The sequence below is a fragment of the Thermobia domestica genome, chromosome 3 (genome assembly GCF_964235325.1).
Source record: "Thermobia domestica chromosome 3, izTheDome1.hap1.1, whole genome shotgun sequence".
Taxonomy (NCBI): Eukaryota; Metazoa; Arthropoda; class Insecta; order Zygentoma; family Lepismatidae; genus Thermobia; species Thermobia domestica.
Window position 1 is genome coordinate 46,899,614 of NC_137456.1, and position 26,307 is coordinate 46,925,920.

Consider the following 26,307-nt stretch of genomic DNA (forward strand, 5'->3'; position numbering starts at 1 on the left):
ATCTTTTTACAAAAATCTCAAGACATGTTTCTAACCTTCGCATTACCAACATGGAGGGTGTACTTTGTGCTCACCACAGTATTTTTTTTATTACTTTTATAATCCTTTCTTTAAAATTGTAAAAAAAAAAAAAAATGATATTGATCAACATGTTTCGCTAAAGCATATACCTTAAGGTGGTGCAAATTGAACGTTAATGTGTCTCATGAATTTGATATTTTAAGTTAGTGGTCACAAAGCACTCCATCACACCGTTTGTAGAAACTGATATTTAGAATTGTCACTCCTAGATGGCAGTATATGTAATAAATAGCTGTTAGCAGTGTTGCAACACTTGGTACAATTGTACCAAATTCAGTCCTTTTTCTCATTCATCGGCCCGTTGGTACCACGCTGGCATTTTCAGGCCCTTTTGTGAAAAAAAAAAATGGTACAATTCTACCCAATTCAGCAACATTTAACAAATACTTGTCACATTTGCAAAAGTGTCAGTAAGACTTTCCTACATCTCACGTTACTCATACTGTGTTAACTCTTAAAAATGCTGTTGAACATTCATTCTGTGACGTTGCATCGCAAAACGCTACGAATCTTGTGTGGAAAATTCGTAATTCCGGGAAACAAATGATACTAGATGGGTACATTCTCGCCAGACATGAAGGAGATGAAAAAGAAGTAGTGTGGTGAAAATTTTAGCTTGAAATCTTTAAAAAAAAAAAAAAAAAGTGCGTTTGATTTCCTTACTATATATAATGAAGATGATAACTGTTTTTTTTTCTTTAAATTTGCAGCCTCTGTTATACTTCCCACTTACGAGAAAAGTTTAATCTACTCCCACGGTTGTTTGGAGTCGTCCTGTTTGAATGTTTTCAAAATGTAATTTTTAAAAAGAGCACTTTCTTGCTTTGGACTCTCGGAAGAGGTGGGGGGAGTGTTCTAGAACTTTACCTCTTTTAGTTTCGTGTTATAGAACCATGTATTACACTGGTATAAAATAACGAATTCAGCCCTTTTTGTTGTAATTTGGTACTATTTTTCAGCCCACTCCAGAACTAGGACTATGGCAACACTGGGTGTTAGTCTTATTCCGTGTACTGTTCTTGTCTTGTCTTATGATTATTATCAGTCAAATAGGTAGGTGCACCAGCTCACTAGGCATTTGTGCTACAAATGCTAAATGGTCAAACGTGTACCTCAAACAGAGGATTTATGATTCAAAAGCAAAATAGAATAAAATACAGGACACAATCGGGAAGAATTGACACAAGTCAGGAAAATAGTCAAAGTCAGGGAAAGGTCAAAATCGGGAAAGAAGTTCAGACAGGGAAGGAGGGCGAAAAGCCAAGATGAACAGGGCAAAAAATTAAGGTAAGTGGGAAGTGTAAAATGAAAAAGGAAAACGTATAAAAAAGAAGGGAATGTATGTACGTGTAAATGTAACAGAAAGTATAAGTGTAGTGTAGGTGTATAACGAGGCCCACTTAACCTTCTTCCTTACGGAGCACTACCAGACAAGATGCACACACTATCACAGCCACTGCCGAACTCCGAATCCGTGTACTGTTCACTTCAGTGTTTGTAGACTTTTGTGAGAGTTCCTAATTTGTTTCTTTTCCGAGATATATTTAATCTTAACAGGTGGGTACAAAATGACACCCTTTGGTAGTCCGTGTTACAAAAATACCTAGATGGTGCAAAGATTCATCATGCATCATGAAAGTTCTTTTTAAAACTGATACAAAACGTACCATGACATAAATCTTAAATGTAAGAATGCCATAACTTGTCTAACAATGAGATAATAATTGTTCTAGAATTTTCAGTTTCCAATAATTTATGGTTGACCCATCTTAATTAAAATACTGCTAATTTTACAGTAACTATGTGGTATCTTCAAATAGATAAAACATAATCGAAATGTGGAACAAGAGCGCCCTAGACAATATTATTTTACATGAGATACCGTTATCACGACTCACTTATCTGCTTTCGATTTCGATCCATTTTGAAATCGGCATTTATTTTCGCGTTTCTAAACAGCTGAAAACGAAAAGCCACTAGGTGACTTGTGATAAGGGTACCTTACGCAAAGTAATATTGTCTAGGGCGCTATTGTTCCATATTTCAATTATCTTTTATCTATTTGAAGATATCACATAATTACTGTAAAATTAGCCGTATTTTAATTTCGCCGGGATGAAGACTTAACTAAACTATTTTGACATTATTCTTATTTTGCTAATGTTAAATTAATCTCTATATGTTAAGCACCTAAGCTGATTATTCGATCATATAAAGGATTTGTAATGTTTTAGCTTAGTGGAGACTCCTTTCCCAAAACATTTTTTTTACTAATATTATTTCATAAGATCAATAAACCCAAGGTCAATGAGTCCGAGATGGTTGCGTCATTTCAGATTTTGCCTGAGAGGATGTGACAAGGTTGTCCACTGACATAAGAATTTCACGTTTTTTATTAGTATATTTGTATACAATTTATTAAAAAATATGTGTTTCTCAACTCAGAGGGAGGGGCAATTGCCCCATTGTGCCCTTCCGAAAGAAGCAACTAACCTAAAACTAAAGGTGATAGTGTTGTTTATTGCGCTTATACATTAACTAATTGAAAATCCTGGTGAATTATAGGAAAATGAATTTTCACGAAGGTGAAAAGTGACAATCCCGGTAAATAATACAAAGGTGATTCTTATGGCTGAGAAAATTGAAAATTCTAATGAATAATATAAAGATCGATCTTATGGTGGTGAAAAGTGACAAACTTGATTAATGATACAAAGATTAATTTTATGTCAGTAAAAATTGACAATTTTCGTGAATGACATACAAAGATGAATGTTACGACGGTGAATAATAATAATAATCCTTTTGAATAGTATAAAGATAAATCTAATGGCGGTGAAAATGAACAAACCTGGTAAACAACATGAAAATGAATTTTGTGGCGATTAAAATTGACAATCCTGGTGAATGATATGAAGATGAATCTAATAGCGATGAAAATCGGTACTCGTAACCAAGTTAGCTTCAATATGATTAAATAGTAAGATTTTATTTTGATAGTGTTCAAGCTTAGACTTGAGTTAGTTACTTACATAGTGTTCTCTCAGGACAGGATTGTTTCCCCTAAGGGATAAAGAAAATTCAAGGTTTGAAGATGTAATTATGAATACTATTTTGTAGTATGCCCCATTGTTGGGGGCCACGTCTATCACATATCCAAATAGTAAATTCTAAATGTTGTAATGTGCTATGGCATTGACTTGCTTGGATTAGTGACTTTGTTTTGTCTTTGCTTAGTTCTCCAATGATCTCATGCGGCTGGACCTCGTGACCAGGAAAACGAAATTACGATATGCTTCAACAGCCGATTTGTATGTGTTCTTTTTGTTCTCAAGATAAATTATATTGCTTCTGATAAAGAATGTTGGAGGAAATGAAAGTACCCAAAGAAAACACTGGCCGGGGATCGAACTAGGGACCCCAAGCATGAGAGGCAAGCGCCCTACCACTGAGCCACCTGACCCCACTTCGAAAAATATTAAAGGATTGTGAATATAATAAGTGAATATATGCACGTTGGACGGTAGCTGTAAAACCGTGTTCTTTATTTGAAAAGTGTTCAAACTGCATCTTTTAATTGTTAATGGTTTATGTACCCTGGACATGTTCAATAATAAATTTAAATAAGATGAAAACTTCTCCTTGTTCCATTGGCGAACGATTCCGTGTGGAAACAGGGGGCGGATCCAGGACGGACTTCTGGGGCGGCGATGGGTTGTAATACTGCTACTTAGAGCTATTTTTAAGAGCTCCAAACTCTGGGATGAGTTTTATTTATATATAAAATAAGGAAGTTTAATCTTCAGGGGGCAATTGCCCCGGTCGCTCCCACCTGGATCCACCCCTGTGTGGAACAGAGGGTGATAAGGTCATAGTACATTTTTTCAAGATTAATGATATGTCAACGCTGAGAATTCGGTTCTAATTCGTGCGTTGAGATCCTTAGAACGGTTAATTGCGTAAAAGTTAATTGAGAGAAATTACCTACCATGACAAAAAGGAAGAAATAATATACAGATGTATATTATTTGGTTATTTATCATTATAATCATTTGTCGACTTGGCTCCATTTATCTAATAGACTACAGTCTTGCTTTGAGTGGTTTGGATAGATGTAGACTAATCGTCACATGGATGCATGTGGGTGGTTTTGTTTGTGAAGGTTCTGTGATGGAGAGGATTCGTGGTTTTCCTGTACTATGGAACTCGTGTTTGAAGAAGTTTTGTACAACTTTTACATGTGCTGGTGATATTCAATTAATCTGCCCTTTCTCGACGTTATAACGTGATTGAATCAAATCCCTAGAGTTTTGTGAATTTATCGATTTTGCTCTCAAATTCATTTACAATTTTCGTATTATCTTTTAAAAGAAAATAGCTAATTATTTCATTTTTTATCATTCAGTTGCAATACCTGTTTGACCTTAACTTCTGTTTCAAATAGATATGTCTCATCTTCAGTGTGAAAATAATTAGATCTATTTACGCATTTGATTGAGGAAGTTGATATGAGCAATTCTAAATACCTGCTGAAACTAATATTTATTCTTACTACTGAACACGTGTCCTTATTATTTTCTCGACTAAACACAGCAAGAGACTGAGTTAATATGCGAGGGAAGTAAAAATTATCCTCAATTTTTACATAACTCTTCTTACGTGGTTTATATTGACCTCTGTCCTCGTTTATTTTATTGTTTATGCTCTTGTGGCCATGCTATGAAAGTTTGATTCTAATTCCTCCATTTCTCTTCCTTTTGTTACAGATAGATCATGGCAGCTACATTAGAAGTTTGCACCTAAAAGGAACAACGAGCAATAATCCGTTTCTTTGTGGTCGGAAGGTGTATCAGGAACCATGACTAATTTCCAGATAAGGTGCCACTTCAGCAATAGTCACTCATCTGTCTAACAGAACCATGACACGTGCACGCTCAATGTTGTTATCATTTGTGGCTGTAGATAGTAGCTACTTCCTCGTGCGTAACACTTGTGCGGCCATTTTTTTTTATTTTTTTCAATCTAGTCGTAGACACTTCGTTGCGGCGAGACACTGTTCCCGTATCGTGTCCCATCTTTGATGGATCGTAGCCTTCTAACCACAAAAACGGATCACTGCTTGTTGTTCCTCTTTGGTTCAAACTTCTAATGGAGCGTCCATGATCTATCTGCAACAAAAGGAGGACAAATGGAAGACTTAGGATCAAACTTTCCAAGCATGACCACAACAGCATAACAATGAAATAAACTAGAACAGAGGCCAGTATGAGTAATATACGAAGAGTTATGTCAAAACTACGGATAATTTTTACTTACCCTCGTATTTTAATAATGAATTAATTAATAATTGCACAGCTTTTTATAGCTTGAAATGAATGTTTGATCGTAAACAATGGACAAATATAAAGCCTAATTTTAAGGGAAGAATTTCATTAGCGTGTTTGCTTGTTATGATTCTAATTTGGTGAGTTTTAAAGTTACAATTTTGCTCAATTTCATGAACATACTAACACCATAGGAAGTTCTAATTATTATTTACACGGTTTTCCTCCTTCAGGGTGAAAAAAAAAAAAAACAATTAGACTTGAAGATTTCTGAAACTCCAAACTCGGACATTGTTATTGCCACCAAAAATTATCGTGATAAATTCTCTTTACAAGACACATTCACAATGAAAATTTATAGAGCAGATTTTTTGAAATTATAACGTAAAATTTATTTGTATACACCACTCAGAATCCAAACAAACTTACACTACATAAATATAAGCCTGCAATTAGTAGTTTAATTTGGTGTTCTAATTTTTCAAGCAGTTTCAGTTTCCTTAAGCCGTATTTCTGCTTAAATATAGTAGAAAACAATTTTTAGTAAGACAAAATTTAACAACTAGTTAAGCATCCGTAAAAAAGTAAAAAAAAAAGAAAAAAAAAAGAAAGTACTACTACACGTTATTCAGGCTTATACTTTTCACTTGAATGAACCGTTCTTGAAAAGCACTTTTCGATCTTTATTTTATCAAAGAATACACTACAAGTCATTGCAAAGTTCACTTTGCAGAGCATTAGTCTTCTCATTGCTGACTCTTCTATTGAACTTTTCTCGTCTATCCATGCATTGTTCATCAAAGAAAATACTCTTCCTACTGAAGCAGACGTTCCAGGAAGACAGTATATGTACTCCGTGACTAGGCTCAAGTTAGCAATACCAATAGGGTCTTTAACCTCTTCAGACGCCGAGTGTCGTATACGACACACAAAATTAGTATTATTTGTCCTGATAGAGCGATAACATGGCACATACGACACGCGTCTTTTGTTTTTCTTTCTTGTCGCTAGAACAGGCGCTGCATTTGACAGAAGCGCGACAATTGAAAAACGCTTTCCGTTGGTTCTAGGTTGTGTTTTTAGAGGGAAGACAAAACTATTTTGTTCTACTAGCGACACTAAAGAGATTAAAATATCTGAAAAGGTGAACCCATCTTTCTTCAGACGTTGTCTTTTCAGACAGTTTTCTCCATCTGACTGGGACTAAACCCGAAACCAGAACGCCAGGACGACCCCTCCAAACCGAGACGTCTGGCAAGCCTAAACACAATGCATAATTATTAGATGGTCTGCAATTTAAGCTTGTATAGTTTTGAGCCGGAGTTTGATTCCCGATTTTTGCTTCTCGTATTTCAGTTTTCTGTTTTCTCTTGTAATTCGATATATTTATTATTTCTTTTTCCTTTTATCTACGCCATATTTATTTGTCAGCACAACGATTTGTACTGGAGGTTATATTTGTTTCTCGTAGAAATCAATTTGGAATTTTAATTACGTGATTTCATTGGTTTCTTCCTCAAATCTAATATAATGTAATTTTCTTTTCCAAAATAAATTTGTATTATTTATGAAATTTAATATTACGTAAATAATAATTTATTATTAGATATTATGACAGGGTTGGACATAAGGATTGAGAAGAGCGAGGGAACAAGCTTTGTCTTTGTAAAGTTGAACAAGAAGAAAAGACAGAAAGGAACAAAAAATAATTACAATTACAGGAAGATGCAGACACAGGAATAACTTCTGTTTTATTCTTTGTTTCGTTTGGGGTCACGGTGGTTTAGTGGTAGAGTGCTTCCCACACTCTTATTTCACCAATTTTTCCATCATCATTCATTTTCCATAACCATCGTCTCCCATATCAAATGCATAATCGCGGGACGTTAAACTGAAAAATTTCATTTTCTTTGTTTCGTTTCTTCTTAGAACATAAGGATGGTCGGTCACCCACGAAATTTTGCTTGTTTCTTGTCCCCCCTTCCTTCCTTGAACTTGTGTTCTCGTGACGTAAACCTGATCAAATTGTTATTTATTAAGGACTAACCCCCTACTTCTGGAGTTCCATTTTTACTCCTGTAACTAAGAAAATTTAATTTTCACAACTACATCATCATCATCCTACTATTCTGCCATTATTTGCAGGTCATTTGCCGCAACTGAGAAGCTTCCACGTTACATAATCTTCCGCTAACCTCTTCGTTTCATGTACGATTTTTCTGTTTTGATATTGTCCATTAATTGTAATCTCCTTCCCGAACTCATCTCTTTCCTGTCACCAGAACCTTTAGCACGTCCCTCATGATACAGTTCATTCTTACCCAATTGTCACAATCACTTTGTTTTCCTCTGCTTAATAATATCTAAAATTGTTCTTTTCTCCTCCACCTTTTCTAACTCCTTCCCATTCGTTCTCTGCTCGACCAAGCTAATTCTTTCCCTTCTTCCCCACATCCACAATTCGAAACCTTCTAGTCATTTTTCATAATTTTTTCGTAATGCCCATATTTCTCCCCCATACAGTACAATACTCCACACGAAGCATTTTATGAGTTTTTTTCTCAACTCTTTATTCAAGGTCTCACAAAATAATATTTTCTTCCTCCTCTTTCGCCATTCCTATCCTTGCTTCCTCTCGCGTTCGAATATCATATCATGACTAATAATACTACCCAGATATCAAAAACTAGTCACCTGTTTTATTTTCTCCCCTAATACTTTTATGTTTGACACCGACAGCTTCGTCCCAATCACCATGGCTTTTGCCTTTCTAACATTTATTTTCACCCCATATTCTTGGACATTTAAATACGAGATTTGAAGAATACATCAATAAAATGAAAACACTGAAATTTCAGTCTATTTAAAAGAAAACAAAAAAATGTTTCATAATTAAAACAACTAGTTGTTACTGTAATACGAACGCTAACAATTGTTCGAATTAAACCCTAACAGTAATCATAGCAAAAATATAAAACAACTACCATCAGAAGATATTCTCCGTTTAGCACGAGAGACTAGACTGGAAAAAATTCATGGCGGCGGCGACAGTGACATACCTTCGCGTTCCATCGGGTGCTGAGGTCAAGCTTCACGACTCCTCGCGCTCAATATAGTGCTCAAATCTAAATATAATTTCGGCTCTTGTCCTGTTTTGAAATAATTAAATTGAAACAATGACATTTTTAATTTGCAATTAAAAATCGTTATAGATGTTTTAAATCAGTAAATTTCCTGCACACTAGCGACAACTGTTAGCGTAAATCTGTACTATCAGGAATTAACGTGTCCCACAGGCCGACAGTTTGAGACGTTTCCTTTAATAATAAAGACGGGCCTATAAAATGAAACAAAGAGATTAGGCAGATACTTTAATACCGTAACAAATATCTGGGTCCATGTTTCGATCCCAACTCCTATCAAGTACAGTTTGTGGTGGACAAACACCATGTTCGTAGAATTTCTTGGGTTCTTCCGTTTTTTCCTATTTACTCCACCATTAGTAGGAGGTAGAATGATTAGATGTATACAGTTTGCAGATGATATGACACTTGTGCTGGAATCTGATAAGAAAATCAATAAGATGTTAAAAAAAAAACTTGAGAATTTATTGTGAAGAATATGGGATGAAGATAAATGTTAGAAAGACAAAAGCCATGGTGATTGCAATAAAGCGGTAAGTGTCAAATTTAGAAGTAGGAGGAGATAAAAATAGAACAGATGACTAGTTTTTGATACCTGGGTAGTCTTATTAGTGATGAAATGAAGTTGTGAACTTGAAATAAAAGCAAAGATAGGAACGACGAAAGAAGCCTTTATGAGGAAGAAAAGTCTGTTTTATGGGATGTTGAATAAAGAGTTCAGAAAAAAGACTCATAAAAATGCTGCAAGTGGAAAATTGTACTGTGTGAGGCAGAAACACGAACATTACGCAAAAATGATTTAAAAAAAGACTAGAAACTATCGAAATGTGGGTGTGAAGAAGAATGGAGAAAGTTAGATGTGTCGAGCGGAAAACGAATGAGAGGATATAGGAAATGATGAGGGAGAAAAGAACAGTTTTAGATATTATTGAGAAGATAAAGAGAAATTGGTTGTGACATTGCTTAGGAAGGAACTAATCATGAGAAACATGCTAGAGGATATGGTGGTAGGAAAAATAAGAAGTGGGTGAAGTACCGGTAGGTTACAATTGATGAATTATATCAAAACAGAAAAATCGTACGTAAAGAGATAGAGATTAGAGGAAGACCGTGTAGCATGGAAGCTTCTCGGCTGCGACAAGTGACCTGCCAATAATGGCAGAGTATCCATGATGAGGATGATGATTATCATCTGTCTCATCATCATCGTTTTCCTTAGCTTCGGTGAACAATCGCAGAGCATTAAACTTTAAAAAACATTTATATATATATATATATATATATATATATATATATATATATATATATATATATATATATATATATATATATATATATATATGGGTTAATAGGACATTTACTATGACTGAAACATCTCTATTTAAATCTATTGTTGGAATTTATAAATGGTAATAGTTAAGAAAACGTAACTGAAACATTATTAGTATTGTGTGGGAGTTAATTTCACTGTCTTTTTGTATCTTTAGAATTGATTTCCTTGACTCCAAAAGGTCTTAAAATGTCTGCCGGATGTTTCTAATTGTTTTTTGTTTAAACGCACACATTGCGTCAAAAACGGATTTGTGGTCACAGTTTCATCATTAATTAACACATCGTTTTCTCTTCTTCTTCTTCTTCTTTTTGTTTGTTTCCAAGTTGACAGAGACATCGTCTTGGAGTCTGTGGACAAGGCAAACAGGAAAAAAAAAAAGAACGAAACGGAATGCTCAGTTAAATCGACTGTGACCAGTACAGTGGCCACTTCTATCACTATTATTATTGCTACTACTATTAAGTTAGTGAAGAATAAAGGAACTTGAATTTAAGAAGAGCTGCGCATGCGCACCATCTCAAACGCAAGATAAACAACGCCAGCAGAGTGAAAACATTTACGTCAAGTGCTGTTTCTGTTACTTCTCAGAGGAGTAATCGATCGTCATCTACTCCCGCCATCTGTCGTTAATTCCTTGAGTTACTCAGAAAATAAAAACTAACCTTAACTAGTACGTAGTGCCAATGTTTTCTGACGTTTTCTTCTTTAATATCAAATGTCAAAGGAATAGTGAGATATAAACCGGATCTGTACAATAACCATAATTAAAGCAGTCATAAAGATAAATACTGTTAGCAACATTAAGTATATGAGTTTTTTTTTGTTGATAATTTTAGATCATATCAGAAAAAAGGTAAATACGTGGAGGCACGTAAAAAGTAATCATATCTAGGGGCGCACCTACGGGGGTTACCGGGTCAGAACCCCAAAAACGTCATAACTTAACATACATTCGTACACTTTCCCAATAAAACTTTATTTGTTTAACAAGGAAATGATTGAAGCAGCATGCTAATTTGATCTTACACTTCATCTGTGCCCTTTCTCTTCTGAAAACAATGTAGTTCTTTTTTTTTTTAAGTATAAGTGGAAGTATTTTACAATTACTTATCGTCTTTTTGGTTGCAGAATATACCTGTTCAATACTACATAGACGTAGTATTGGATTCCACCTCCAGAGTTTGGACCCCTCCTACCAAAAATTTCTGAGTAAGCGCCTGGTCTCCATACGTTAATCGTCTACATCAGTCTTATTTAACCTGGAAACTCGTATCCCCAGGGGTACTAGATGTCTTCCCAGAACATAGACGTGCTCAAAATTTAAAGTTAGCATAATTTAAACTTATCTTTAAAAAAATAATATGTGTGTGCTTATCTTTTTGTCTCTCCGTCATCAGCTTTTCGCATACTTAGATCTACCAAAGGTTCTTTTACGATTTTCGGCTTTGGAAGAAAACTGCAAGGGAAGTAAAAATATATGCTAAAAAAGAAGCGAATAAAAACACCCGGGATAATGGATATTAGTGATGCTGGATTGAAGTTTACCGTCCCTTTCAAGAGCGAGACTATATGAGACATGGACCTACAGCTTAATTGAGGAATCCAAATCATATAAGCTGTCCTCGAAATTGAACCTGGATTTCCCACGCTAAAACCCCGTACACTATCCACATTGCCAGAAGGGAGTTCCAGCGGATTATTAAACAGTGTGACAAACATCTTGGCATTTGAAGGCGGCGCTCCAAGTTACCTTTTAAATGCTGCTAGCAAATGAGAATGCTGCGGCATTGCCACGTTTATTTTGTACACATTCACCCTCTGCCACTTGATCGCGCTGTAGTTCGTCTGCTTAGCCAAGCCATAGCCACACCCCTTTCTCACTCGGCAACGTCGCGTCAGAGCTTGCGTTTTATACGTTTAGCTGACATGCCAAGATGTTTGTCAATGGCTTTAGTAGTGGTTCCAACGAGACGAGAATTTTCTCGTCTCAAAAACGAGATGAGATGAACGTTTTTAAATTCAAGACGAGATGGGCGTTTTTAAATTCAAGACGAGATGAGCGTTTTTAAATTCAAGACGAGATGAGCGTTTTTAAATTCAAGACGAAATGAGCGTTTTTAAATTCAAGACGAAATGAGCGTTTTTAAATTCAAGACGAGATGAGCGTTTTTAAATTCAAGACGAGATGAACGTTTTTAAATTCAAGACGAGATGGGCGTTTTTAAATTCAAGACGAGATGAGCGTTTTTAAATTCAAGACGAGATGAGCGTTTTTAAATTCAAGACGAGATGAGCGTTTTTAAATTCAAGACGAGATGAGCGTTTTTAAATTCAAGACGAGATGAGCGTTTTTAAATTCAAGACGAGACGACGAGAACCGGGGCATTCTTTCTTTCTAAATTTCTTTCTCGTCCTTAGTATGACTGAATATAAGATCTAATCTGCAATTTATTGCATGTAAATAGTCATTTATTCAGTTCTGCACTACAACTGTAAACTGCCTGTTAAGGTACGGGAAACGGAGGATTAAGGCAAGTGAATGATAATGCAGGAATTGATGGAATAAAAGTGTGTTAGTAAACGGGAGTACCACGAGAAAACCCACGGACACGATGTTGTCCACCACTAACTTAACTTGGCCGTGGATCGAACCAGATACCCCACGCATCAGAGGTAGACACTCTAGCACTGAGCTACCGTGCTCACCTCCAAAGTTTTGATGTTTGTGATACTTTTGCGTCCTTACTTTGTAACTATGAACCAGTGTTTCTTCCAGACATGTTTTTTGGGGGGTACTGACCCCCGGAGCTCTGAGAGTGCCCTCCGGACGAGACCAGAATAATACGTCTATAATATAATAATAAATAAAAGAGTACCAGAAGTGCCCCCCCCCCGAACACTACATGTGCCTCCCCGGAACATTTTTTTCTGAAAGAACGACTGCGATGAACGATAGAGATATTGTGCGTTTTGGTTTAACATGTAGATCTGTAGATGTGTATAACTTGAGGTAGTATCATTTAACCCTTTAATGGCAGGCATTGATAACACTACCATTAAAATATTTTAGTTTGTTTTTATGGTTGAACCATGTCTTCCTGATCATAATTTCGTAATTTTTAAAGTATTTTTGTACTTAAGTTACAAAATACAAGATGTTTATTTCAAAGCAACATTGCCATAAAAATAGGTTTTACGTGTAGCTACTGAGCAGCATTGCCCTATTATGGTAAAATATCATAAGAATACTCTCGGTAATTACCAACAGTTTCGTTGAAATATTTTCCTGCAGAGCAAGAAACCACAAATAAAAAACAATAAAAAAAGAACTTTCGCGGAACGTAGGAGATAAACCTTCTACAATACTAAATTTGAATATCTGCTGTTGACGAAGATTAGAAGTATCTAAAGAAGCTACCCACAAATCATGTATATGAATATTATATGAAAGCAATAATGTCAATTAAATGATCACTGAAGTTATAATTCGTACAGATAACCCAATAGAATGAGAGCAACGCTGCCCATGAAAGGGTTAAAATAATTAGAACTTTAAATTGGTTTGGTAATATTGTTAATTTTGTGGGATTGCAGGATATAACAAGCGATTTTCCCCTACCAATGTTTGCATCCTACAAAATTTCAGCTTTTTTAATGTATTAGTTTTTTTAAAAAAATGTTAGAAGATTCTTTCAAGATACTGTAAACGGTCCAGTCTGTGTACATATAACAGATGACCTAAAAGTTAAACCTTATTTGCTAAGAGATAGTGGTAGATCTAGAATGTAGAAACTGAGGGGCCAGCCAGAACCTAGACTATGATAGGTATATCATGAGTTTATTATAAACTTTCATAAATATGTAAATAATAGCTTAATTTTTTTATCGCTAAAAAAAACTGGATGATCTAGGTTTCCTTGTCCTTGGTTAGGTCCGCCACTGCTAACAGACTAAATTATTTTTGTATTTAGTTGCTTGCAACAGACCGAAAATTATTAACTGCATCTTATTAATACGTGTAAATGTTTACCTTAACAATTCTCTCTTTACTTTCAATATTCTTATCTTTTCATCTGTGTTAATTGCTTAGGTCATTTCTCAAGTCTATTCTGAAGCTTTTTAAAAAAAAAAAAAATATTTTGAAAAAGAAAACATAGCACGGCAAAAAGAGGAACTTAGATGCTTCAGGCAACATAGCAAAGGATCGAACTTAATTTATTTTTCCTTTTATCTTGCCTTGCCTTTTTCCCCTTTTCTCCTATAAGAAATTTCTGTATCGTTACTAATTCTAAGATCTTATTTTTTTAAAAAAAAATTTACATTGCTTTACACTATACGTTTCAATTTAATCTGTTTATTGATATTTGTTTGATTTTTTAAAAAAATCATAGGTCCTATTGCAGCAAAGCTACTTGCCAGATATCATTTTATTAGTCATATATAATATGGAAAATTACCTACGAGGAACGTAAAATCAATCAGAATGTATTTAAGAAGAAATTACCCCATTAAATTGGTAATAGAGTTGTTTCATTGATAACAGGCACGGTGGTTTAGTGGTACAGCATTCACTTCTGGTCCAAGCTTCACTACACAGAGAAAAAAAAAAGTATGTGATGTACGTACAAACGTAGGTTACATACGTAAATCCTGTAGTTTGTGGACTTAACGTATAACCCTATGTATCATCCTGCGCCAAACCTATAACTGAAAACGTATGTTTTATAATACTTTCCGTGTAAGTATATTTTACGTACTATATATAATTTCAATTGTGGTAGACAAACACCGTGGGCGTGGTTTTCCTCGGGGTTCTCCCGTTTCCTCCCACTTTCTTCATTCCACCATTTCATTCATTTCTCATAATCACCGTCTCCTTTAGCCTAACCGGCATAACCATGGGACGTAAAAGTCAAAGATTTCATTTCATTTTTCTTGGCGTCACGCCGTTCCTGTGCCTATCTTTATTTATTGTAATTTTTAGGAAGTTTAGGGACGCTATAGATATATTTCTAGAAGTGGACGGATGACATCCTCCTGCGTTCCACCTCACTTTTACCCCTGTATAGTGAAAAACTAAACTCTTAACGGTGGAGACTTTTGCTTGTGTCCACCAAAGCAAAATGTGAACATACATATCTGATGTATTTATTAAACCTTTTCATGCTAGCTGCAGATACGCCACTGTATGTTAATACTTCCAGTTCCGTTAAAAAAAAAAAAAAGTTCTTGGAACACTTTCCAGTACACCTGTCATTTGGGATAATAATTTGTATTAAAGTATCACTGCTACATGTAATTTAAATTCATCGAACCACAAAATACACTATGTGTTCTGCTGAACCGTCACCATCCGTGAATCATTTGACTGCTTATTGTTTGAGAGGTGCTGCTGACGTCACAATGTTGCCAAATCCGAAACTTTAAAATAATTATTACTTTCGCTTTAAAATAATTATTTCGTGTTTTTTTTTTTAATTAAATAACAACGTGATTCTTCACCCAGAATCCAGGACACACTCAAACCCAGTGGAGCTTTAAAAATGTCCTCTATAACATATTATAGATTTATTTATCACCCTGTATGAATAGCAAATGGATTATGATAAACAGGATACAATATACTGCAATGGTTTGCAAGGTTGCAGAACAGAAAGTAATTTAGAACACTTACAAGCTGCTATTACCTAGTTAGATACATAATCATTGTGGAGGAACAATGGACCTATAAAACAAAAAGCAGAAATTTAAAGCAAGAAATGTGTTTGTTAATTCTCTAAAATTCATGGAAATGGAGCATTCAATAGGTTTTTAACGAGTAAATTCACATCAAAAGATACAAAAAAATCAAACAATTTTGATCGTTATTATTTTTATTTTTCTATTTGTTTATAAAATTACTTGTGTCGACACCTTTCGGTTTATTTCTGTTTTTATTTTTTCAACAGTCTCAATTCTAAATAAAACTTTTCTGTATAACTACACGAACTTTGACCTTATTTGTGGCATTTTACTCTTCCAAAAACAAAATGGCTTTTTTTTTTTTTTTTTTTTTACTATTCTTAATCTCATTTCTTTCGGAAGTAGATCGTCATCCACTGGAAAACAACAAAACACGATGGCGCCATTTTGCCTTCTGCTGTTTTAACATGGTTGTTAAAACGGAACAGAGTTGCCAGCCTCAGACAACAAAATTATCGATTTTCGTCTTTAAAATTATCGTATATTAGTTACGCACGAAATAATTCTGGAAACAAGTATAATACTACTACTACTAATAATAGAAATAATGTGTAATAAACTTATCTTGTAATCTTTCGCACTCCAAATTTACCTCGCCATTTTTTAATACTTATTCACACACTGAGAAAAAATACGTATGTGGCGTACATAAAAATGTAGGTTATATGTGTAAATCCTGTAGTTTTTGGATTTACGGTACAGTAAACGTATACCTGAGAAAGTATATTTTATGCGTACTTTCCGTATTAGTGTTTGGAATAAACGTACTTTCGGTGCGAACGAGAGAACTGTATATAGGCGGTCAGGATTTCACATACAGATGGACGTATGTAGCTAATATATAGCTGACGTATGTAACATACGTACACGTATGTAATATATGGAAGACTGTTAGATGTCAGACATCCTGCAACGGCATGATGTAACATCTAAGCTGGAGTAAAGATGAGTGGTTATGTAGCATATGGATAATGTATGCTTTGTACTGATTTCTGTATAAACATAAGGATTCCGTATATTTGTACAACATACCGCTATCCGAATAACGGATTTTTCTCAGTGCACTACTGTGAATAACAATAATATTTTCAGCCCTTCGTAAACGTATTGAATTTAAAGAACGGATGCATGATTGTCATTTGCCTACTCTCAAATCGTTATTCATTTATGTTAGCGGGAATAACTGTTAAAATCATTTGTGTGTTTGTGCTTTATAATTATTTAACACCATATACAATTTATTTGCACATTCAAAAACTGAAAAAGAAGTGCATTCTAAAATTATCATATATTCACCTATTATATCGCAACGATGTTATTGTATATAGCGTTAAGACTTCAATTATAGTATACCACGATAAATTATCGTATGGTTGGCAAGCCTGAAACGGAGAGAAATTTCAAAACATTAAATTTTAATTCTCTCTCGTCTGTTTTTAATAACGAGTTCATTTAAATGTGAAAACTTTCTTTTTCTGAATCGTTTGGGTAATATTTATTACGTTCAAAGCAGAATTAGTGGCCATTTCGTAGAGTCATTCAACTTTACCTTAAGTTTTAACTATGTAAGTACACACTGATAAGTTAGACCACAAAAGCAGCTTGTAAAATGTAATATTATCTTTTTTTTTTAAAAAAAAAAAAAAAAAAGAAAAAGAAAAGAAATAACTCAATGTTCACAACAAAAGTTATTTGATTTAAAAGAAAAGTTACAAAACCAGAGAACGGATCAATACTACGGATAACAAGTAACCGTGTCACGTGTACTCCACGTGAAGGAGTTTGGTTTGTATAGCGTGATATTTTACCAATTAATATTGAAGTCAGAACTGGTACTAGATCTATACCACTACTGAGTTTAGTAGAAAGATTAGAAATGAAGTGAAATCTTTCCGTTTAACGTTCCACGATTACACTCTTTGGGCTAAGAAAAAACGTTTATTAGAACAAGTGAATGATGATGGAATAATTGGTGGAATGAGAACATGGGAGAAAATGAAAACTCACGGACCCGACGTTGTCCACCACAAACTTACCTGGGAGGGGGATCAAACCAGGGACCCCAGGCACCAGAGATAAGAGTTCTACCACTGAACCATCGTGTCCTCTACAGAAATTAGAGTGGATATGGAATATATATCTGCTTGGGATTCTAAGCAAAAAATAGTTTGATTGCAGAAAACCTCTTCTTGCTATCTACTATAACATTTAATCTATATCGATCAACGTAAAAACCGGAATTGGTTGATTTTTGACACTTCCGGTTTGAATAGAGAGTCAGAAGAAAAGACGGTATCTATTCTTAGAACGGCAAATCGATTCCCCTCTCCGAAAAATAGCTTCTCGTCTACTTATAGTTTTTGCTCTATTCTACACCAATATTGAAACCGGAAGTTGTAGTGGATTTTCCATCACTTCCGGTTTCAGCAGAGAATTAAGGATAAAGATAAAACTATTATCTGGATGCTTAATTCATTACACGAATTCGTTTCTCGCTTCTATTACCGTTTTTTTTTATTTGCGGTAATCAATGATAAAACCGGAAATGGTTTATTTCTACTACTTCCAGTGGATAAATCACCTCCATAAACTAATTCCGTTCCTAACATTTGACCTTATACATCCAGATCCAAATTGCCGGTCACTTACTAAATAGTTAATTTTTTTTTCTCTTCCCGACGTACACTCCCATGGACAAAGAGGATAAATCTATAAAGGAGATTTGGTTGGTAAGCCAAAATCCTTGAAAGATGTTAGAAAATAACTACATGCTCAATACCCGCTGAAAAATAAAAGCACAGTGGTGCGTTTTATCTGCTTTCATCATGTGTGTTAAGCAGGGGCGTCATTTCAGACTTTGCTTGGGGGGGGGCAAGAGTACCACAGACATAAGACTTTCACGTTTTGTACTAGTATATTAGTAGACAATCGACTAATGTATATGTATTCCTCAAACTCTTGGGGGGGGGGGGGGCAATTGCCCCCTCCTGCCTCCCCTAAATGACGCCCCTGGTGTTAAGTTCAACCGTGTCAAGTCTTATAGATGTAACTAATGATTCCGTGCACAGTAGAAGTAAGCGAGGGATTTTTAGCTATGTTTTTCTGCGTTGTGGAGCCATATGGAGAAATGTCAGCTGTTGGGACACTCTGGCTGCAATCTGTACACCAGCGTTTCCGAACCGGTGTGCACCGGCACACTAGTGTGCCGTGAATGGGCCGCTGGTGTGCCGCGAGGAATCGAAACAAAATTATTAATTGTATAGTAATCGAATTACAAAACCTAGGGAAAAATGTATATTTTGTATTTTTATATTACTATGAACCTCTACTGTGAATCTACAATTTCTTACCGGTAATCAATTAAGTTTCATACCGGGTTATTGTTCTGTACTTTTCTAATGTTGAAAAAAATGGTTATCATTGTTATGACCATTATCGCTTCTTTATTGTTGCATACCATTTCGTAACTTGATAATTTAAAATATCATTCAATCCTTTCGACAAGTTACCTACGTTTGTGTTGTAAAAGTAAGAGTGATTTGTTTGTTCGTTCGTTATTTAGTTATCTTCCTTCTTAGTAAAAGGTTGGATACATGTTTAAAAAAGAAAGTGTATTTTTAAAAACCTGAGTCCAATTTTTCATTGCAATTGTTTTCTATTTTTATATCACAATGAAAAATAAGCATAATGATTTACCACGGGGAAAAAACGGTGATAGAACTTTCTTTGTAAGAAGGTGATCAATAATCACAGAAAAAATACCACTGTGTTTAATATTTACAAATAATAATATCTGTAAATGTGCCGTGAGAGTTCAAGTAACACCCGTAGTGTGCCGCAAGTTGAAAAAGGTTGGGAAACGCTGCTGTACACTATCGATGGATTACTGACGCATTACGGGAAACGTAAAGGGCAATCCATTCAGTGGAAAGACGAACTGGTGTCTTGCAGCCCCACTACTATATATCCACATTTGAAGTCTTTAATTACACAATATGTATTCGCTGGCGTCGTCATGGCACAATATAGCCTGTGACCTACACGGAACTACGAGGGTACTTTCAAAAGTTTGCGATCTTACATTGACATACCCCGTTATTGGTAATAAACCATTCGTGACATATAGTGCCATCTATGGAAAAACTAATGCATCAATTTCAACTGTCTTGCCGCGACAGTTCGTTGGAGGTAGTCCTTGAATCAGTATCTGTGCATTGAGCTTGACTGCATGACACTTGCTCCAGTCCTCAAATCTCTTATTGTTGCCAAGACTGCAGTGCTAAATATGCGCTGTAAGGTGGGTGAGGGATCATCTCGAAGATAGAGTCTTTCATTGTAGCCTTGGCAATAACAGCAGTGTGGGCTGGAGCATTGTCATATAGTAAGCGAGATTAACGCACACTTAATAATTTAAACGATAGCCTTCATCGAACTGACACAGTTAGAATTGATACATTATTTCTTCCATGGATGACACTACAGGGTGATACAAAAATTATTACAGTATTTTGTGAATAGTTTCCTCACATCAAAACAAGAAAAAAAGTTCATATGGACCCGTGATCAGAAGTGCATAGTTTCGTAGTTTTAGGGTGCCGGAAACATAAAAAAAAAAAAACTTTAAAGGTCCATAGTTCCACTACTATAAGGCCGATCGTAGTCGGGTCAAGACATCACTGGAAACTAGTGTGTAAACTATCCAAATATCCATCTTTCAGAACGTCCGGTACTTGGACAATCATTTTTAGAGAGGCTGTTTGGCTGTTTTGTTCACTCCACCTACCTCTTGAAAAATTGGCGTGCAAGTACTGGAGCATTCTTAAACATGGATGTTTGCATAGCTCACATACGAGTTTCTCACAAGGGAACATCTTATATTGATAGTAGCATTGCCCAATCAAACAACGCTCAATCGATAGAGGAGTGAAGAAAAGTGAGAAATCCAAAGTTTTACGGGCCAACGCCCAGAAACACAGGAGATACAGAGGAAAGAAGGATCTAGAATCATGTGAAGATAGCAATGCAAAAGATACACTGGCAGAGAAAGAACTTCAATTATTAAATGATTCATCAAAATGATTAAAGTAATCAAAATGACATTTACACAACAGTATAGTAAGCAAACATTGTACCCACAGACATGCTCAATAACATCATATGTAATGCAGTGTTGCAAACTGAGAACAAAATGAAGTTCTCAAGAGACCCTCTCCCCATAGGGACCAACATACTGCGGAGCGCTTTATCAACAAACAATACTGCAAAACTGACTACCAATAATGTGGATAGGAATTCATATAGGCCTATCCTCAAATATTGGCAACACTGTACATCAAGATGTCATAGGTATGGTTCTACTCATAATTAGATTTACTAGATGTTCTAATTTGTATTCCGTGCCATTTCGCAAAACTTCATTTTGTGCTCAGTTGGCAACACTTGATGTTATTGAGCATGTCTGTGGGTACAATGTTTGCTTACTATACTGTTGTGTAAATGTCATTTTGGTTACTTTAATCATTTTGAAGTTCTTTCTGTCCCAGTGTATCTTTTGCATTGCTATCTTCACATGATTCTAGATTCTTCTTTCCTCTATATTTCCTGTGTTTCTGGGTGTCGGCCCGTAACACTTTAGATTTCTCACTTTTCTTCACTCTCTTCTTCGATTGCGCATTGTTTGATTGGGCAATGCTACTATCAATAGAAGATGTTCCCTTGTCAGTTACGTCTTGACCCGACTGCGATAAGTCACATAGTAGTAAAGCTATGATCTTTTAACGTTCACTTGTTTCACGTTTTCGGCGGACTATAAATCCGAAACTATCCACTTTTGAGCAGAGGTCCATATGAACTTTTTTTTCTTATTTTGATGTTAGAAATCTGTTCCCAAAACATTGTGACATTATTTTTGTAACACCCTGTATATGCCACGAACTGCCAGAAACGTATGGAAATACCCTCGTACGTACACTTATATTATCCAATGATCTTCAAACTACAACCAACATACCCTCTATAGGCACAACGATCAACTTTCATAGTCGATGTACTTGGACCTTCAAATAATTAAGTTGAACATGCCTTCTAGGGAGACGCATTCTGTGGTGCGAATTTAATTCTAGTCGAATATGTACATCGGATGTTCTTAAATGCGTTTCTACCAATGTAGTGGAAATTAAACCGAGATATTCACGTTTTATTTCATTTCTATATATTGTTTAAGTACTATTTCAAAAACACTCTTTTCTGTTACACATATTATTTTAGTACGCAGAATCGTCATACATGAAAAGTAAAATACATATTCATTTAGTTGAATTTATGAATACACTACTCGTGAAACCCATTCCTGCATAATACACAATGTAACCAAAAATAAATTTTATAATGTTATTTCGCCATAAACAGCGGCATTTGGATACTATAATATGTATAATGATTTTGTTTGTGTTGTATTTACTTGTGAATAACTATTTTGTTTCCTTCTTCTTATTGCAGTCATGAGGTCTGATCAACCAGAGAGACTTCCAGAGGAAACCGTAGATATGGTAACAGATACAGAAAGAGATTTCGTGTGGCAAGAAAAGGATGAAAGTGACAGGTAAGTTAATAATAATAATACAACGTGTTTCTTAAATAATTGTACATTTTTTTTACCGATCTGAGTATAATAAGCAAGTTAAGTTGTTGGCTGGTATAAATCCACTTTGTGATTTTTCTTGACATCTGTCCTTCTGGACTGTTAAAAACCAAATATTTTTCAAGAATTTTGAGACAGATTTAAAACACTTTGCGTGCTAATAGTGATTATGGTGTACATAGTTTTGAAGCGATATATCACTGATGATTTCAGAAAATTTCCTGTGGAGGGGCTTTCAATACACAGGGGTGAAAGTAATACCGCGAAAATACTGGTAACGTACGATTACTATAAGTGGAGATATGAGAATTTTGTGCTCCGGAGGATTATTTTTCCCGTACCATCTCTGGATCATGTTGCAGATTGGTGGTTGGAAAGTTGTTCTATGCATCTAGTATTAGCTGTTTGCTTGTAAAATTCTATTTATATGGTTTACATGTTAACAATATGATGATAATGTACGTAGATAACTCAGATTTTTAATGCAATGATACATGACTTAAATGATACGGATACAATCAGTAAAAAATGCATGATTGCACCATCAATCAAACCCGGGACTCTTGTTTTCATGCCGATTGCACTATGAGCACTGACCTCAAGACTGCATACCTATTCAGGAAGGAAACTGGGTAGAGTGGTGATAACCGGAGAGCCGGGTTTGGTTTTTCGTCCAGCAATGCATTTTTTCACTCTTTGTACGTAATTGAATCCACACCTAAAGAGGAATTAATATGAGTAAGTTATTTTCTACATTTATCATTAACTTTGGTGTGGCAAAGCCGGGTTCGATTCCCGGAGGGAGCTCATGTGGTTCGAGTCCCACGTTAAGCTGTAGGTCCACGTCTCATATAGCCTGGCTGCTGAAAAGCGCTAAACTGAACATCAAATCAAATCAATCATTTATCATTGAGGGTGAATTTGAGAAAATTCATTTTCTGGGAAGTAGCAACTTTCCTAATAGTCTTTGTAAAATGCTGTTAATCTATCAGTTTCTGAAATGAGAAAAAGTCCTTAAATTTTTCTCGACCGAGTATAGTAACCATTTAGGTGCAAATTCTGAATGATCATTTCGTGTGGGGCTAATAATCTTGCTTAATAGCCTAGATTGAAACGAAATTTGGTGAGTGTACCGTTTGGAAGTACGAAAATTATTTTGCCATAACATTAGGAAAATATATTTCGGGTTGTGGAGTAAGAATATCAAGTAACAATCTCCTCTAAACAGAGAGGAACTCGGGGAAGAAAAAGCTTTTATTTAAGTTTCAAATGTTAGGAAATTTATTTATGGTGAACTTTATGAGAAGCCACTCAGGAGAGATTTGTTCAATTTATTTTTTTTTAAATACTTACTTTTTTATTGTTCTAACAAATCAATATATAGTTGCCAGTAAAATAGTTTAGATTGATCGAGCTCATGTTATGATAACCACAGTATTCCATGTAACGCCCCACTTCCCGATTACGAAATCCTGGATAAACGAACCAGTAAATGTTGTCAGTAAAATAGTTTATTATGATCGAGCCCCTGCCCTGGTGTGATGACCACAGTTCTTCATGTCACGGACCCCCTCCTTTACGAAATCCTGGCTACTTGCCTGATGTGAAATATATATATATTTAAACAATGTAAGATGCATACAATATTTATTGTTATTGCTGGAGATATATTACGGCAATATTATTTCAAAAAAATACTTTTCTACTTGCATGAAAAACAATTTTTACAACAACAGAAACAAGCTGTAGAAAAGATGCAAAACTAGTTTATTACTATTACTGTTTGGTGAAACTGCTACAATGTTTGGTATTTGTTCTTCATCCATTTATAGTAACCCTGTGTGGCCTCCTACATCTTATACGCTTATTATGTAAGCCTTGTGGTATGTGTGTATGAGCAATCGAAATGAGCAAACTAAGGTAAGTGAATGACAAGCTTAGCTTACATAAAAGCCAAGATAAGGGGAAAACGACTCAATATAAGCCTACTACTCTGTTAACAATCCAACTCGGCGATATAACTTATTATTCAGAGAGAAAATGCAACACATTACGTTCTTTTCTCCTACCTAATCGACTCTCCTAACCTTATGTTTAAAACTAGTATGGTTTTTAATATTTTAGACTTCGCCGTTTCAATCAATTGCGAAGCAGAAATTCAAGTTATTGTGTGAATTTCTATGTGTTCTGAAAGGAGTTATTCAATATACTGTAGAAAGAATTTTGAACTGTTAAGAGATGCTAAAATTTTCACTAAAACATAATTAAAAAGCAACAGGTTTGTGTGATATACGCGTACTTGATTTGCTGGGATTTAAGTTTAGCGTCCTTTTCAGCACAGAGCCTATATTGTAATGTACCACGTGTTTGTGTTTATAAACAATCACACGTGCTCCTGTTTGTATATAACAATCACATGTACAGAGCTTGTTCAGTCAACATTTGGCCAATTTCGACTTACCTAAAAATTTAGAAGAATCCGTGGCGCCAGGTCCGTAAGTGCTCGATGTGTTTCCCTTGGTTCCTAACAATAGCCCGACAGCATAATTTCCACTGTAATAGGCTTCTCTGAAGAACTGGGAGGGGACTCTTGTACCATTCCCTTTGCACAGCTTTCCAAAGTCCTTCCACAGTTGTCACACGCCGTTTTCCCAAAGCCCGCTTCAGCAATCCAAATCCACAATAGTCCATAGGACTTGCATCTGGAGATTTAACAGGTACATCATTGAAAGGTATCACCTGTATACCACTTGCCTCCTCCATCTCCCTGTAGAATCCGAGGGACGATCGTGAGGTATGTGATGAGGCCTTGTCCATGTGAATGTGCACCAGATTGGCATCATTTCCATACATTGTTAGAATCTCATGCTCGTAGATCGGCCGCATGATCTGCTCCTGAAAATACTGCGAATTTATTTTGCAGTTCTTTGCCACCCTACGAATCTTCAGTTTACCTCGATAACAGTAGCCAGTAATGACCATGGACTCATTTGGTAAGGATTCTTTACAGACACGGACCCAGCTTCTGAAGTTCTTGGCGCCTTTCTCTGGGTACATGATGACTCTCGGTTTGCCGCAGTCGGAAAGATAAATCCATGCTTCATCGAGCGTTACAACGTACATCCACCTTTGTTTTGCCAGATGTCGTTCGTACAGCTTTCGGGCGTTACACTTTCGTTCCTTTTGGTGGGCATCCGTGAGAAGATGGCCGCGAAGTTTCATGACTTTCTCCAGCTTGAGTTGATGGTGTAACGTCCGGCCCACAGTCCCCAAAGACACGTCAAGATGATTAGCCATACAACTTTGTGTTGGCGGATTTTCTTGCATTGCCATTTTGCGAAGTTTCCCCTGCATGGTGGAGGTGGCCTTGGCGCATTTCCGCTTCCTAGGCAACTTCGTTGGTGATCCAAATGGTGGAGCTTCGTTGCCCTTGTACTTTTTAATAACATTTTTTATTCCACTTAAACTGATGTTGCAACTATTCTTCTTGCACTGTTTTCTAATGACAGAAACACTAAAGTGGGCGTCATAAAGAGCCCCAAGATAGCCTTCCCAAAACCCTCTTAGTTTGGGCGGTATTTTGGTCACAGAGCGGAAACTCACACACTTGGAAACAAATTTAACACAACACTCACAACAATGGTCCTGTTTTGTGCGTTATTGTCGTTCGCGCGGAAAAACAACTCTGTTCCCAGGAAGCCACTGCACAACACTGCAGGACGCCACGAGTCAGATCGGATGAGTCCATTCTGCCCGGGAAGGGGAAGGAACGAAATCGGCCAAACGTAGGCTAAACAATCTCTGTATTTACGATGGAGTATTACACCTCGCATTGGATTACTACAAGAAGCAGACGACAGACCACGTACAAGTAACATGACGACATTGGAGCAGCAGCGCCACCACCACCCAGACGCCTATGTAACGAAGAGGATTCAACGGACAGCCACCGGTCTGCGGTTGGTCACACCTCCTCTAGCTTCTCTGCAGCTCTAGGAGCAACCCAACCTCAAATCCTCTAGATTGCTGCAGGACTCTATGCCT

The 26,307-nt window shown here is 36.0% G+C and overlaps 1 protein-coding gene across 1 annotated transcript in view; it reads left to right on the top strand.

Moving 5' to 3' along the window:
- Positions 1 to 26,307, top strand: part of dimm (basic helix-loop-helix family member dimmed) — a 589,956-nt gene that overhangs the window by 533,980 nt on the left and 29,669 nt on the right. Inside the window, exon 2 of the mRNA XM_081753073.1 lies at positions 22,122 to 22,224. Coding sequence (XP_081609199.1) covers positions 22,124 to 22,224 — 101 coding nt within the window. The 5' untranslated portion in view covers positions 22,122 to 22,123. The remainder of the gene's footprint in view (positions 1 to 22,121; positions 22,225 to 26,307) is intronic.